Source organism: Mugil cephalus, chromosome 7 (assembly GCF_022458985.1).
Source record: "Mugil cephalus isolate CIBA_MC_2020 chromosome 7, CIBA_Mcephalus_1.1, whole genome shotgun sequence".
NCBI lineage: Eukaryota > Metazoa > Chordata > Actinopteri > Mugiliformes > Mugilidae > Mugil > Mugil cephalus.
The window spans coordinates 28,209,190-28,221,854 of NC_061776.1; the positions used below are offsets into that span (position 1 = coordinate 28,209,190).

General features: G+C 40.3%; 1 protein-coding gene across 1 annotated transcript in view; it reads left to right on the forward strand.

Moving 5' to 3' along the window:
* The first annotated feature begins 747 nt into the window (after window positions 1-747).
* The window catches only part of xkr4 (XK related 4), a 31,395-nt gene continuing 19,477 nt past the window's right edge, over window positions 748-12,665 (forward strand). The window contains exon 1 of the mRNA XM_047589138.1: window positions 748-2,821. Within this exon, the coding sequence (XP_047445094.1) occupies window positions 2,133-2,821 (689 nt within the window). The 5' untranslated portion in view covers window positions 748-2,132. The remainder of the gene's footprint in view (window positions 2,822-12,665) is intronic.

The window sequence follows — 12,665 nt, forward strand, 5'->3', positions numbered from 1 at the left end:
GTTGTCTCCGCATCTGGGGGAGTGACATCCAGTCTGAAACAAACATTAGTCTGCTGCTCTTCTTACTTAAAATATACAGTAACACTTTCTATGATGGTTGTATTTATAATTCCCTATGAATGCACTCATAATATTTTATAAGGTGTCTATAAAGCATTATAATGGTCATTATTACATCTATACATATTCACAAGTCGTCATAACCAACTTCATGATGCATTATGACAACTGGTTATGAATGATTACCGAATCGGCTGTTCATAGCCTTGATGTAAAGTTCTCTCAAGCACTAGAATTTTGTATTGTGTTCGATCCCTTTCCTTTAAAGATCATGAATGGAGCCATATACAATTGTAAATAGTTCATTTGCTTTATCTGTAAAACCTTGTTTTGAAAAGGAGATTAAATCATTATTGTTGAATTGAAACTGTTGTCTGACTGTTGATTTGAATTCTTATGTGCTGGACAACACAGAGAAATGTATATTTTTCACGAGTCGCCACTGACATGTAAGTGAGTCTCACTCTATTTACACTTTAGCAGCTTAATTATACAATGTATTTTCAAAGTTTTATATAGCCTACCATTATTGATATAGCAATTGCATTATTTACAGTAAATTTTAATACCAAGGGGTTTTCTTGTTCTTTACTTATGAGCTTTAAACTTGTTAATGTCACTCCGATAAACCAGTAGAACTGTTCTTATTCAAAACTTGAGAAAACATAGATTTTTTTTAAACTTTTATTGTCATATTTATTTCAAACTTGTCCAAACCTCTCCAATCTCTCTACTCCTCAAAACAATAAAACAATATATGTCAGTTATGGAGTAATAGTCTTACCCTGTATGGGAACCTCAATGTCAGACACTGCAGTGACTTTTAGGAATCACACGTTAATTAGCAGATTAGGGGGACATTTTTTCATGTCTTTGGTAATTGTAAACTAAACACTACATCGGACAGCGGTTGTATTGGTAGTGATGACAACACAGTGGCTTGATATTGGTAGGGACGTGTCCCTAGCATCCCTACACATTTCTACGTCCCTGCTTCTACCCTCTAATTAATATGTTAAACTTTCCTTAAACTTCTATTACTAGAAATATCTGCCTTTCCTTCTGTACGATTTTCTGAGTCCATGGAAGATTGTCACAGTGGATTTTTCCACACGAATGCCAGGCCCGAACGTTTCCAGAAGAACTGTATTGTCACAACATGGTCAGTGTTATTCATTCTCCGATCAGATATTTTAATGCTGCGGCTGATCGGTGTATGATGCGGCTTTAATATAGAATTCTTCTGTCTTTGTGCCAACAGTATAAGGAATGGCTGAGTGAGAGACATTCTTGTGAAAGACAAATAATATGCTGTGCTGCAAAGAAATACTGTCTTGGTTGCTTTTAACTCTCTAAGAACTGTTCCAGCACTAAAATTGTACAAATGTGCTAGGAACAGTAAGTGGATCTGTCCATGGTTCTGAAACCCAGTCTAGATCATGCAGGATTTCGGGCTGCTTTCGGTTTTCATTTAATGTATAGGCTATTCGGTTTCTTCCGACTGAGAAAGACATCAGTTGGTCCTCCTTCTGTGGTTTAAATGAAAATCTTTAATGTGTGTGTCAGACTTTAGACAGTACGAAAACAGCCGAGAGACCGAAGGGGTGGGGGATGATGTCATAGTTTTTAGTCTATGCCATGGAAGAAGCAGATGGCTGCAGCAATCCCTCTTTCCCTTGTTCTTGATCACATCTCCTTCCCCCAAACCAACCACAGCATCAAGACTACTCCTGGGCAACGAGGGACAAGCCACAGAAAACGGGCAGGCTCGAGGAAACAAAGCCGAAAGCGGTCCGTGATGCGGAAGGATCGTCTACCGAAGATTGTACCAATAAAAACGTGATATGGACCATCTTGTAAGAAGAAGCAAGGGGTTGCTTTCCGTCTTCATTTTTGCCTTTATTCTGTATTATGAATAGGCGGCAGTGTGAAGAAGCTAGTGCTGATCAGAAAGAAGGAGGTGTAGAAGAGACAAGCACAAGGGTGTCGACGGAGAGTCCGGAGTGGAGGAAAGGGGAGGGGAGGGGAGAAGGCAACATAACTGAGTGATATTTCAAGATTCTAATTACATAATGGCGGCTAAATCGGACGGGGTCCTGAAGATGAAGAAGAGCGACGTGGCCTTCACCCCCCTGCAGAACTCGGAGCACTCCGGCTCTGCGCAGGGGCTCCACCCAGGAGGCCAGCCCGACTGTATGGGCACTGGGGACGGGGACTTCGCCAACGGAGAGTCGCGGTGCTGCGGCGGTGGAGGCTCCAACTCGACGTGCCTTCATCTGGGCATGGGGCAGCAGAAATACACGGTATGGGACTGTTTGTGGATTGTAGCAGCAGTTGCTGTGTATCTGGCCGATGTGGGCACAGACGTGTGGCTGTCCGTGGATTACTACCTCCATCGCGACTACTGGTGGTTCGGCTTGACGCTTTTCTTCGTGGTGCTGGGCTCGTTCTCGGTACAGCTGTTTAGCTTCAGGTGGTTTGTCCATGACTTCAGTACTGAGGACGGCGCCGATTCTGATTGCTCTCACATGGATGGGAATAAACTGCTAAGCGGCTCAGCGTCACACGGCGATGTTACTGCTCAACACCACCCGGCCACGCCGCAGAGACAGGCGTCGACGGCCAGCAGGAACACCACAACCAACAGCGCTGCGAGTACAGTGATGGGGAGCAGGAGCAAGAAGCGACCGGCCTACTACTCCTTCTGTGTCTGGTTCAGCCAGTCCGTCATCCACATCCTCCAGCTGGGCCAGATATGGAGGTAGGATGATAGCTGGGATGGAGGCCTCGGGGTACCTGAAATGATGTCATGTATAGATGTATTTATTTGTGAGTGTGCATGCGTGCCTGTGTGTTGTGTGTGTGTGTGTGTGTGTGTGTGTGTGTGTGTGTGTGTGTGTGTGTGTGCGTGTGTGTGTGTGTGTGTGTGTGTGTGTGTGTGTGTGTGTGTTTGTGTGTGTGTGAAAACGAATGAATGAACAGAGGACTGGCGCATACGCTGTGGTAGCCTCTGGGGGACGCCAGCACTTACACCAGCTGCCATCTTTAGCACGCCCCCCGTCCACAGTGTCCATACACAAGATAGCCACATTTACTTCTGCTATCCTTAACAATTCGTAATGAAAGACACCTTCCATCAGACATACAAACAATGTTCTTGTTCCATACATGTCAGTTTTTTAATGTACCCTTTTCACTCACCTTTTTATGCATCATCTCCTGTTATGTGTGATTATTTATTATCCTTACTATCTCTGCAATAAGATGGTAAGATATAATCCCTGCTGTAGATGCTGTTTTCACATTCCCTGTTAGCACTTTATTCACTTTATTCATACAGCCATGTTTACATCCTCCATGGATGTGCGGAAAACTTCAAACATTTATAGCACTGTTTTATACATGTGTTGTATTGTTCTATTTTGTATTTATTTTCTATGTTTCTTTTAAAGTGTCTTGTTATGCACCACATGCTGCTCACACGTGCCTTAAATAACAAATAGACACAAATAAAGTTTTATGAATCTGAAGGTGAATGCTGTTAATGCTTTGGACATTCTTGCCTTCGGTCCCACTGGAAATTACTCCCATGACTTGCCAAACAGTTTCTGTGTCAAGTAATGAATTTAAATCAACCACCTTATCAACCACAAGGCAGGATAAATATATTGGCAGTTTGACAGCAGCTGGCACACAGTATACCATATATGGATAGCATGGAGCAGTGAAGTTGCATTTTACTGCTGAAGCTGATCAAGGTGGACCTAACTGTTTGAAGGGTTTTATTTCTCCCTAAAAGACAGTGAAGCAGCAGTGAAGCTAATGCTTATTTTTACTATTGATTTATTTTATTATTGTAGCTATTAGTTTTTCTCAATTGCATTGTCATTGGCGTGTTACCAAGCACGCTATTCTTACCAAATGCAAAATTATATCCCATTATACTCCCATTGTGCATTGGAGTGAATGCTCTTCACATGCTAATTTAAAGAATGCAGGGTTTCACATTCTCTTTTTTAAAGCAAAAGTTTCACTGGGGATCTGCATGCAATTTGAGATTTCTTTTTCTTGCAACAAATCCAGTAGGCCTATACTTCAAGAAAACTTCAACGTTTTTTAGGCAGGCACGGACCCCCTACCTACTATATGTGTTCTATATTAAACTCAATATAGTGCTATTTGTAAATAAACATTATCACTATCATTTTGCATTCAAGACTAAGCTATCCAAATAATGCATCGGTTCAAATGTTAATTTTTTTATTTCCAACATGTGCGACAGCAGGGTGGCCTAAACAAACGAATCTGACACACACACACACTACATAGATAGATAGATAGATAGATAGATAGATAGATAGATAGATAGATAGATAGATAGATAGATAGATAGATAGATAGATAGATAGATAGATAGATAGATAGATAGATAAAGGAGTATTTTCGGGCTCTAGTGACAAAGCGATCCATTTTGCCCTCAAGGGAGCAAGAATGCACTGTTAGCTTCTCTTCTGCTAATATTGCAGCGGACGTCTAGGATTTCCCCTGGGGACTGAATGGGCTCTCGGCCAATTGCGGGGAACCTGACAGAGTCTACGTGTAATATGCGATCTTGTGATTGGCTCTGCAGCGACAGGGGCGGGTCCTACTGTGTCCAGGCAGGTCTCGGCCAGTGAGGCGCTCTGTGTGATGCACGGTGCGCTGTTGAAGCAGCTCCTGTATCGCTGAATGAATATAGTGCTGACTGAAAGATAAAGTCTTATGCCTCCATTTGTCCCTTCAATGAAAATATGTTATTACATATTAATGTGGGAAGGTGTGTGTGTGTGTATATATATACACATATATTCACATATATTCACAACGGTGTGAATGTGTGTGTGCTTGCGTGATCGAATGGGTATTAGGTGTGTCTGTAACAGTGCTTTGAGATATCAAAAATCAGGACCATTTTATGACAAAGGGCTTAAAGGTAGTGGACTGTCTGAGTGAGGTGTAATATTGTAGACCATCATTGTTTTTTATGCATTTTCAGTTGTTTTTGAGGTTGTAATCTTCTAAGGGTCCTTAATGCACTGTTCATAGCCTCAATGCCCTAATGCCCTTATTTAAACAATGCTTGGCCCAAAGTGTGCCAAGAATATAACCCCCACATCATTCCACCACCACCACCACCACGTTGAACTGTTGATACAAGGCAGGATGGATACATGCTCTCATGTTCTTTACACCAGTTTCTGACCCAGCCATCTGAATGACGCAGCTGAAATCAAGACCCGTCAGACCAGGCAACGTTTTCCCAATTTTTTATTGTCCAGTGTTGGTGAGCTTGTGTGAACTGTAGTCTCAGTTTCCTGTTCTTAGCTGACAGAAGTGGCACCTGGTGTGGTCTTCTGCTGCTGTAGTCCATCTTCTTCAAGGTTAGACATGTTGTGCGTTCAGAGATGGTATTCTGTATTCCTTGGTTGTAACCAGTGGTTATTTGAGTTACTGTTGCCTTTCTGTCATCTCCAACCAATCTGCCCATTCTCCTCTGACCTCTCACATTAACAAGGCATTTTCATCCACACAACTGCCACTGGATATTTTCTCTTTTTTGGACCATTCTCTGTAAACCCTAGAGATGGTTGTGTGTGAAAATCCCAGTAGACCAGCAGTTTCTGAAATACTCAGAACAGCCCGTATGGCACCAACAACCATATTACATTCAAAGTCACTTAAATCATCTTTCTTCCCCATTCCGATGTTCAGTTTGAACTTCAGCAAGTTGTCTTGATTACCTCCACCTGCCTAAATGCACTGAATTACAGCCATGTGATTGGTTGATTAGCTATTTGTGTTAACAAGCAATTGAACAGGTGTACCTAATAAAGTGGCAAGTGAGTGTATACTGTTACTTCACCACTAGAATAAGCTAAAAAGGATTACAGACTGTAATCCGGACTGTATGTTTGTATATGTTTGCAAGGTTGATGCACAACCTCCTTCCACCTCCAAAGACATGCTCGTTAGACTGATTGGTGTGAGTGTGAGTTCGAATGGTTGTTTGTCTCTCTGCATTAGGCTGGCCTTTGTGATAGGCTGGCGACCTGTCCAGGGTGTACCCAGCGTCTCGACCGATGCCAGCTGGGATAGTCCGCAGCAACTCCCGCAACCCTAGTGAGGATTAAGCGGGATGGAAGATGAGATGAAATTTTTTCAATCGCTTCCGACTGGACTGATCCTCTTTGCCATAATATCAATAAGGGTAAAAAAAATCCCTTCATGCATTCTTAAAGGGATTGTTGTTGCTTCCATATATGGTCAATTCGGGGCGTTTCTGAATGCAAATAACCCGATCCATGCACTAGCATGGTAGTTGGAACAGGTGGGATTTATCATCACCGATTACTTATTGGTGTGTGTAGGACTGGTGTCCGCAAGTTTGATGAATGCTGATTTTTTTTGTACTTATACACATTCTAATTTCATCCCTACGGCAGAATTTAGAACGTTTTCTACACATGGTTTATTAAATGAGGTCACAGAAGAATGTGGGAGCTTTAGAACTGCTTCTCCTAAGCTTTCTCAACCTCTTGCTGTTTACAGAGAGCTGTAAAGAGAAGTAATGTCTACCCCTCTGTTCCAGTCGACTCTTCTTGCTCCTGATCCTCCAGGTTTTTTTTTTAATTATGCTATTACATTCACTCTTCCCCAGAAGGATGTTCAGGGATGGTTTGATAACACCTCCCTTTATTCCTGAATGGCCAAGAACGAACAAAAAACACAAGACATCCTGACCTTTTGATCCTGAATAAACAACATAAGATCTCCCACAAAATATCTGAGTGAGCGCAGTTAGTCAGTCAGTCTGGCAGAGGGGTGTTGGAGAACTTATCAAGCGATCTGCAGCTTCCACCAAATTCGGTAAGATCCTTACTTATCTGCCCGTTTGTAAGAAGGACGATGGAGGAGAAAATCCGTGTCAAGGAGCTGGGACCCGACCAGTCCGATCTTATCATCAGCCAGCAGACCAAGGAGAAAAATAAAGCCTACAACCAGAGTTTTTGCTGGAGTTGGTCAGAGCGTTAGTAGTGGCTGACAGGCAGTGGAGTAGCCAATGCACTTTTCAGTTTTTCCTGTATTCTTTTTTTAAAATGAAAAGTGCGACTTAAAAGTGCGACTTAACAGTCAGGACAAACTGACTTAAAGTAGCAACGCAGCTGGATGACAGACACCGCGTTGCGATAAGGCAACCAGGGTCATTGAGAAATTTGCCACTCAGAAAGATAAGAACTATCCATCTACTCATTCATATTACACAGACTTAGTCCTCTAGCCCCATCCTTATTGCAGGCTGGTTATTTTGGAAGAAGTTAGAATTTTTGGTAACACTTTCTATGAAGGTTGTACTTATAATGCCCTATGAATGCACTCATAATGTTTTATAAGGTGTCTATAAAGCATTATAATGGTCATTATTACATCTATACATATTCACAAGTCGTCATAACTAACTTCATGATGCATTATGACAACTGGTTATGAATGATTATAATTTTAATCTGAATAGTGCATTATAAAAATGTCAATATCTGCCTAGTCACTTGTTAATGTTATGATGCATCATAACTGCTTTGCTTTGCTAAATGTGCATAGTGATGCATAATGAGTTTTGACTTCGCCTATAGTGCTTTATATCTGTAGTTATAAGTATATGTAATAAAGTTATAATAATGTATACATCTCCCTACAGCACACAGTCATAAACAGCTGTGCAATTTAATAAGTGCCAATTGTCAGCGCTAAGTAAAGTGACAAGAATATGACACTATTATTAACAGATATAAGTTACTATGAGTAATTAAAAGGTGCAATGAACTAAGTCCTGAGTCTGGCATCTTTACCCCATATGCACAGTGTTAATATCATAGGTGTTATTTGTCAGCTTTAGGTAAATTAGTGCAAATGAGGTGTTGTGGATATAAGACTATTATAAACAAATATGAGGCACAATGAAATGAGAGCCTGGACAGTAAAGACAAAAGGAATGCATTTAGTTCACTTTATTTTCATTTAAACCAACACACATAATCAGAATGATTATCAACGCTCTGAGCACATTACACAAACACATGAAACAGGCCACAAAAGTGGCGCGGCGTGGTCCTAGAGATGTGTCTCTTAAAATCGCCTTTGGGTTGGTGAGGTGATTCAGGGTCAGAGGTCAGGAGATGGTTTGACAGCAACTACAAGAAGAACAGAGGCAAATCTTTAGTGCTCTAGCTGGGTTTGCTTTTTTATGCAGAAAGGTTTGATTGAAAACACACAAGCAGATCACGTTTTTTTGTTTAAAGCAGCCTAATGAGACAGTATGTTACCGCATATCGTGCAGGCACGGCAGATTACCCGCAGGTGGCTTAAGCTAGCTAGACGAAAGTTACCGGACACGGCTATTTTTAACTCACAAATTAGATCGTTTTCATTATCTTGCGTTTAATGATTGAAACCATTCAAAACCATTGCATTAATATATAAACGATGTGCTTCATGTAAGCAAAGTAAGACATTAGTTCACAAAACATTAGCAGGACAGAGAGACAACATACCTGTCCTGGAGAGGACTCAGCGGAGAAAGGAAAGAAAAGACGCTTTACGATTAGTACATACAGTCAATGCTTTACGACAGTGGGAGGAGCTTTGAGATTCAAAAAAAAAAAATGAATGGTTATTTGTTATATCGGTCTCTTATACAGGATCGCTAGAAATGTCCGCCTTTATTGAATGCCGTCAGATATTATTTTAATATCGTTTTTATTTATATTATTATTGTTGTAGAAATGTCATTCCTTAGTCCATGACCCCTGACCTCAGATCCCACCCACCCACCTCCGTCCCCAGCTCCTCCCACTGTCGTAAAGCATTGACTGTATGTACTAGTCGTAAAGCGGCTTTTCTTTCCTTTCTCCGCTGAGTCCTCTCCAGGACCCGTAGGTCGTCTCTCTGTCCTGCTAATGTTTTGTGAGCTAATGTCTTACTTTGCTTACATGAAGCACATCGTTTACATATTAAAGCAATGATTTCGAATGGTTTCAATCATTAAACGCAAGATAATGAAAACGATCTAATTTGTGAATTAAAACTAGCCGTGTCTGGTAACTTTCGTGTAGCTAGCTTAAGCCACCTACGGGTAATCTGCGGTGCCTGCACGATATGCGGTAACACAATGTCTCATTACGCTGCTTTAAACAAAAAAACGTGATCTGCTTATGTATTTTCAATCAAACCTTTCTGCATAAAAACAAACCCAGCTAGAGCACTAAAGATTTGCCTCTGTTCTTCTTGTAGTTGCTGTCAAACCATCTCCTGACCTCTGACCCTGAATCACCTCACCAACCCAAAGGCACTTTTAAGAGACACATCTCTAGGACCACGCTGTGCCACTTTTGTGGCCTGTTTAATGTGTTTGTGTAATGTGCTCAGAACATTGATAATCATTCTGATTATGTGTGTTGGTTTAAATGAAAATAAAGTGAACTAAATGCATTCCTTTTGTCTTTACTGTCCAGGCTCTCATTTCATTGTGCCTCATATTTGTTTATAATAGTCTTATATCCACAACACCTCATTTGCACTAATTTACCTAAAGCTGACAAATAACACCTATGATATTAACATTGTGCATATGGGGTAAAGATGCCAGACTCGGTACTTAGTTCATTGCACCTTTTAATTACTCATAGTAACTTATGTCTGTTAATAACAGTGTCATATTCTTGTCACTTTACTTAGCGCTGACAAATAGCACTTATGATATTGCATAGCTTTTTATGACTGTGTGCTGTAGAGAGATGTATACATTATTATAACTTTATTACATATACTTATAACTACAGATATAAAGCACTATAGGCGACCAGTTGTCATAATGCATCATGAAGTTGGTTATGACGACTTGTGAATATGTATAGATGGTAATAATGACCATTATAATGCTTTATAGACACCTTATAAAACATTATGAGTGCATTCATAGGGCATTATAAATACAACCTTCATAGAAAGTGTTACCGAATTTTTTTCTTTGTAAACAAATTCCTAAGAATCTTCCAACGGGTACATTCCTGTGGAGTTGTTTTTAACACATTTAATTTAGTAGTGGAGCCCCAATTTACATCTCCTCATAAGGGCTATGGGGCAACCCCTGAGGCTCGAAGAGTTGTAGGGCGAGTTATATGTCAAAATGTGCAGCTCGATCTGGATCGGTGTGCCATTACCTTTCTTTAAGAAATACGAATTTTTCTCGAAAAACTGCGACAAATTTCCTATAGAAAATGAATGGGACGGCCGAAAAAAAAAAAACACGCAAAAAACACATATTTTCACCTACAGACTTCATTTAAACTTTGAAATGTAGACACAAGCCTTGTGTATTGGTGTATTTTTCCTTGTTTTGATAGGTCTTATCGTTGTTAATCAATTACTGTTCAATGACTATGATCTTTTTCGAAAAAACTTGTTTTAGAGTGCGGAATATTGCTACTTAGAGTGAGAGAGCGTGTGTGAAAGTCTATGTTCACGGTAAAGTACCTGTCCTCTCTCCATTCACTCCAATGTAAAGATTTTCTGAGAAAAGGAGAAGGACCTTTGTCTTTAAGTCACGAGTGTGTCCAAAATATTTACTCTACAAGGACAAAAAACATATCAAAGTCTTCAGGAAGGTCGCCCATGGTCTGCTTGTTTTTCTGATAGGAGCTACCATGTTTGTGAGACCAGTGAAAAGGCGGTAAATCTAGCTCTTTTCTGTGTCCCGGCTCTGCGTGCTTCTGTCGTCATTGACGACCACTGTGAGTTGCCACGACAAGCCCTGAGCCGCATCAATGGGCCACATCTGAGACCAGTTCATTAATCAGTTGTCTCTGCTGTTAATACAGCTGATCACTGTGTCGCATACATTTATGTTACAACAATACACACCAACACACACTACACAGGTAACTTTGTGATTACAGTTATAAACACACATGTGCGCGCAAGCGCGCCCTCCTCACCCACCCACACACATATACACACACACAAACACACACACACACACACACACACACACACACACACTACACAGGTAATTTGGTGAATACAGTTACACACACACATGCGGCTTCAGGAGTGGGTCCCTCTCAGCAGCAGGTGTCGGACAGTGAGTCAAGTGAGGCTCCCACCGCCATGGTGGTGCAGGAGCAGGAGGTTGAGGAAGACTTTCCACCATGTGGAAGTGATGATAGAGTTTTAAGCAGGTGTGTGCCTGCAGCATGGTGTGGATAAACACTCATTAAATGTTCAGAACGGATACTTAACTGTCTATGAGCTTTACTTAACACTATAAATAGCAAACTCTGCATAGTGTGGTGTGTTACAACTAGGCCTAAATCTAGTTATCTAAAGTATTGGAAAACAATCATATTTATATACTATTATGATGAATTGATTAGTTGCTTTTATTAACCACTTAATAACCATTTCTATCAAAGGATGCCACATAATTGAATATCTTCCATTATTAAACTAACTAACTTCTTAAGAGCAGGTCAGCAACATAGTGTGTAGTGATCATTTATTTGATTCAAGGCTCTGGAATATAAAGGGATATTGTTCAGTATACTGCTGTTATTAAGGGCTAAAGAATCTAATAATACAACATATAGCTGACAATCTTGTATGAAAATTTGAGAGTATAAGAGGATTCATGGACAGGTTGGTGAATTGTTCATCTAGGTAGGAATGGACACCTGGAGGAGGACCTTTGTGTCTTTAAGGCATACTTGGAGTTTAACCAGCTGATTAGTTTTATCTGGTTTCATGGATAAATATAACTGGGTATCATCTGCGTAGCAATGGAAGTTTATGCTGCGCTTTCTAATAATATTGCCTAAGGGAAGCATGTATAATGTGAATAATACTGGTCCTAGCACAGAACCCTGAGGAACTCCATATTTTACTTTGGTATATATAGAAGAATTGTTGTTTACACGGACAAACTGGAATCTGTCTGACAGATATGATTCAAACCAGTCTAATACAGTTCCTTTAATCTTGATCACATGTTCAAGTCGCTGCAATAGAATGCTTTGATCAATAATGTAAAATGCAGCACTGAAATGTAGCAGTATAGAATATCTAGCAAGTATAGAGACAAGTCCATCGTCTGAAGCAATGAGGAGATCATTGGTAACTTTAACCAGAGCCGTTTCTGTACTATGATGAGCTCTAAAACCTGACGGAAACTCTTCAAACAGACCATTTCTGTTTAAATGATCAACCAACTGATTGACAGCAATCCTTTGTAAAACTTTAGAGATAAAAGGAAGATTGGAAATTGGCCTAGTTGGCTAGAACATCTGGGTCAAGAGTGGGTTTTTTAAGTAATGGTTTAATTACAGCAGTTTTAAAAGACTGGGGTACATATTCTGTTAATAAAGATTAGTTTATCTGATTTAATATGGAGGTATTAATCAATGGAAAAACCTCCTTGAGCAATTTAGTCGGGATGGGGTCTAGAAGACAAGTTGATGGTTTAGATGCTGTAATAACTGAAGTGAGCTCAAGAAGATCAATTAGAAAGAAATAAT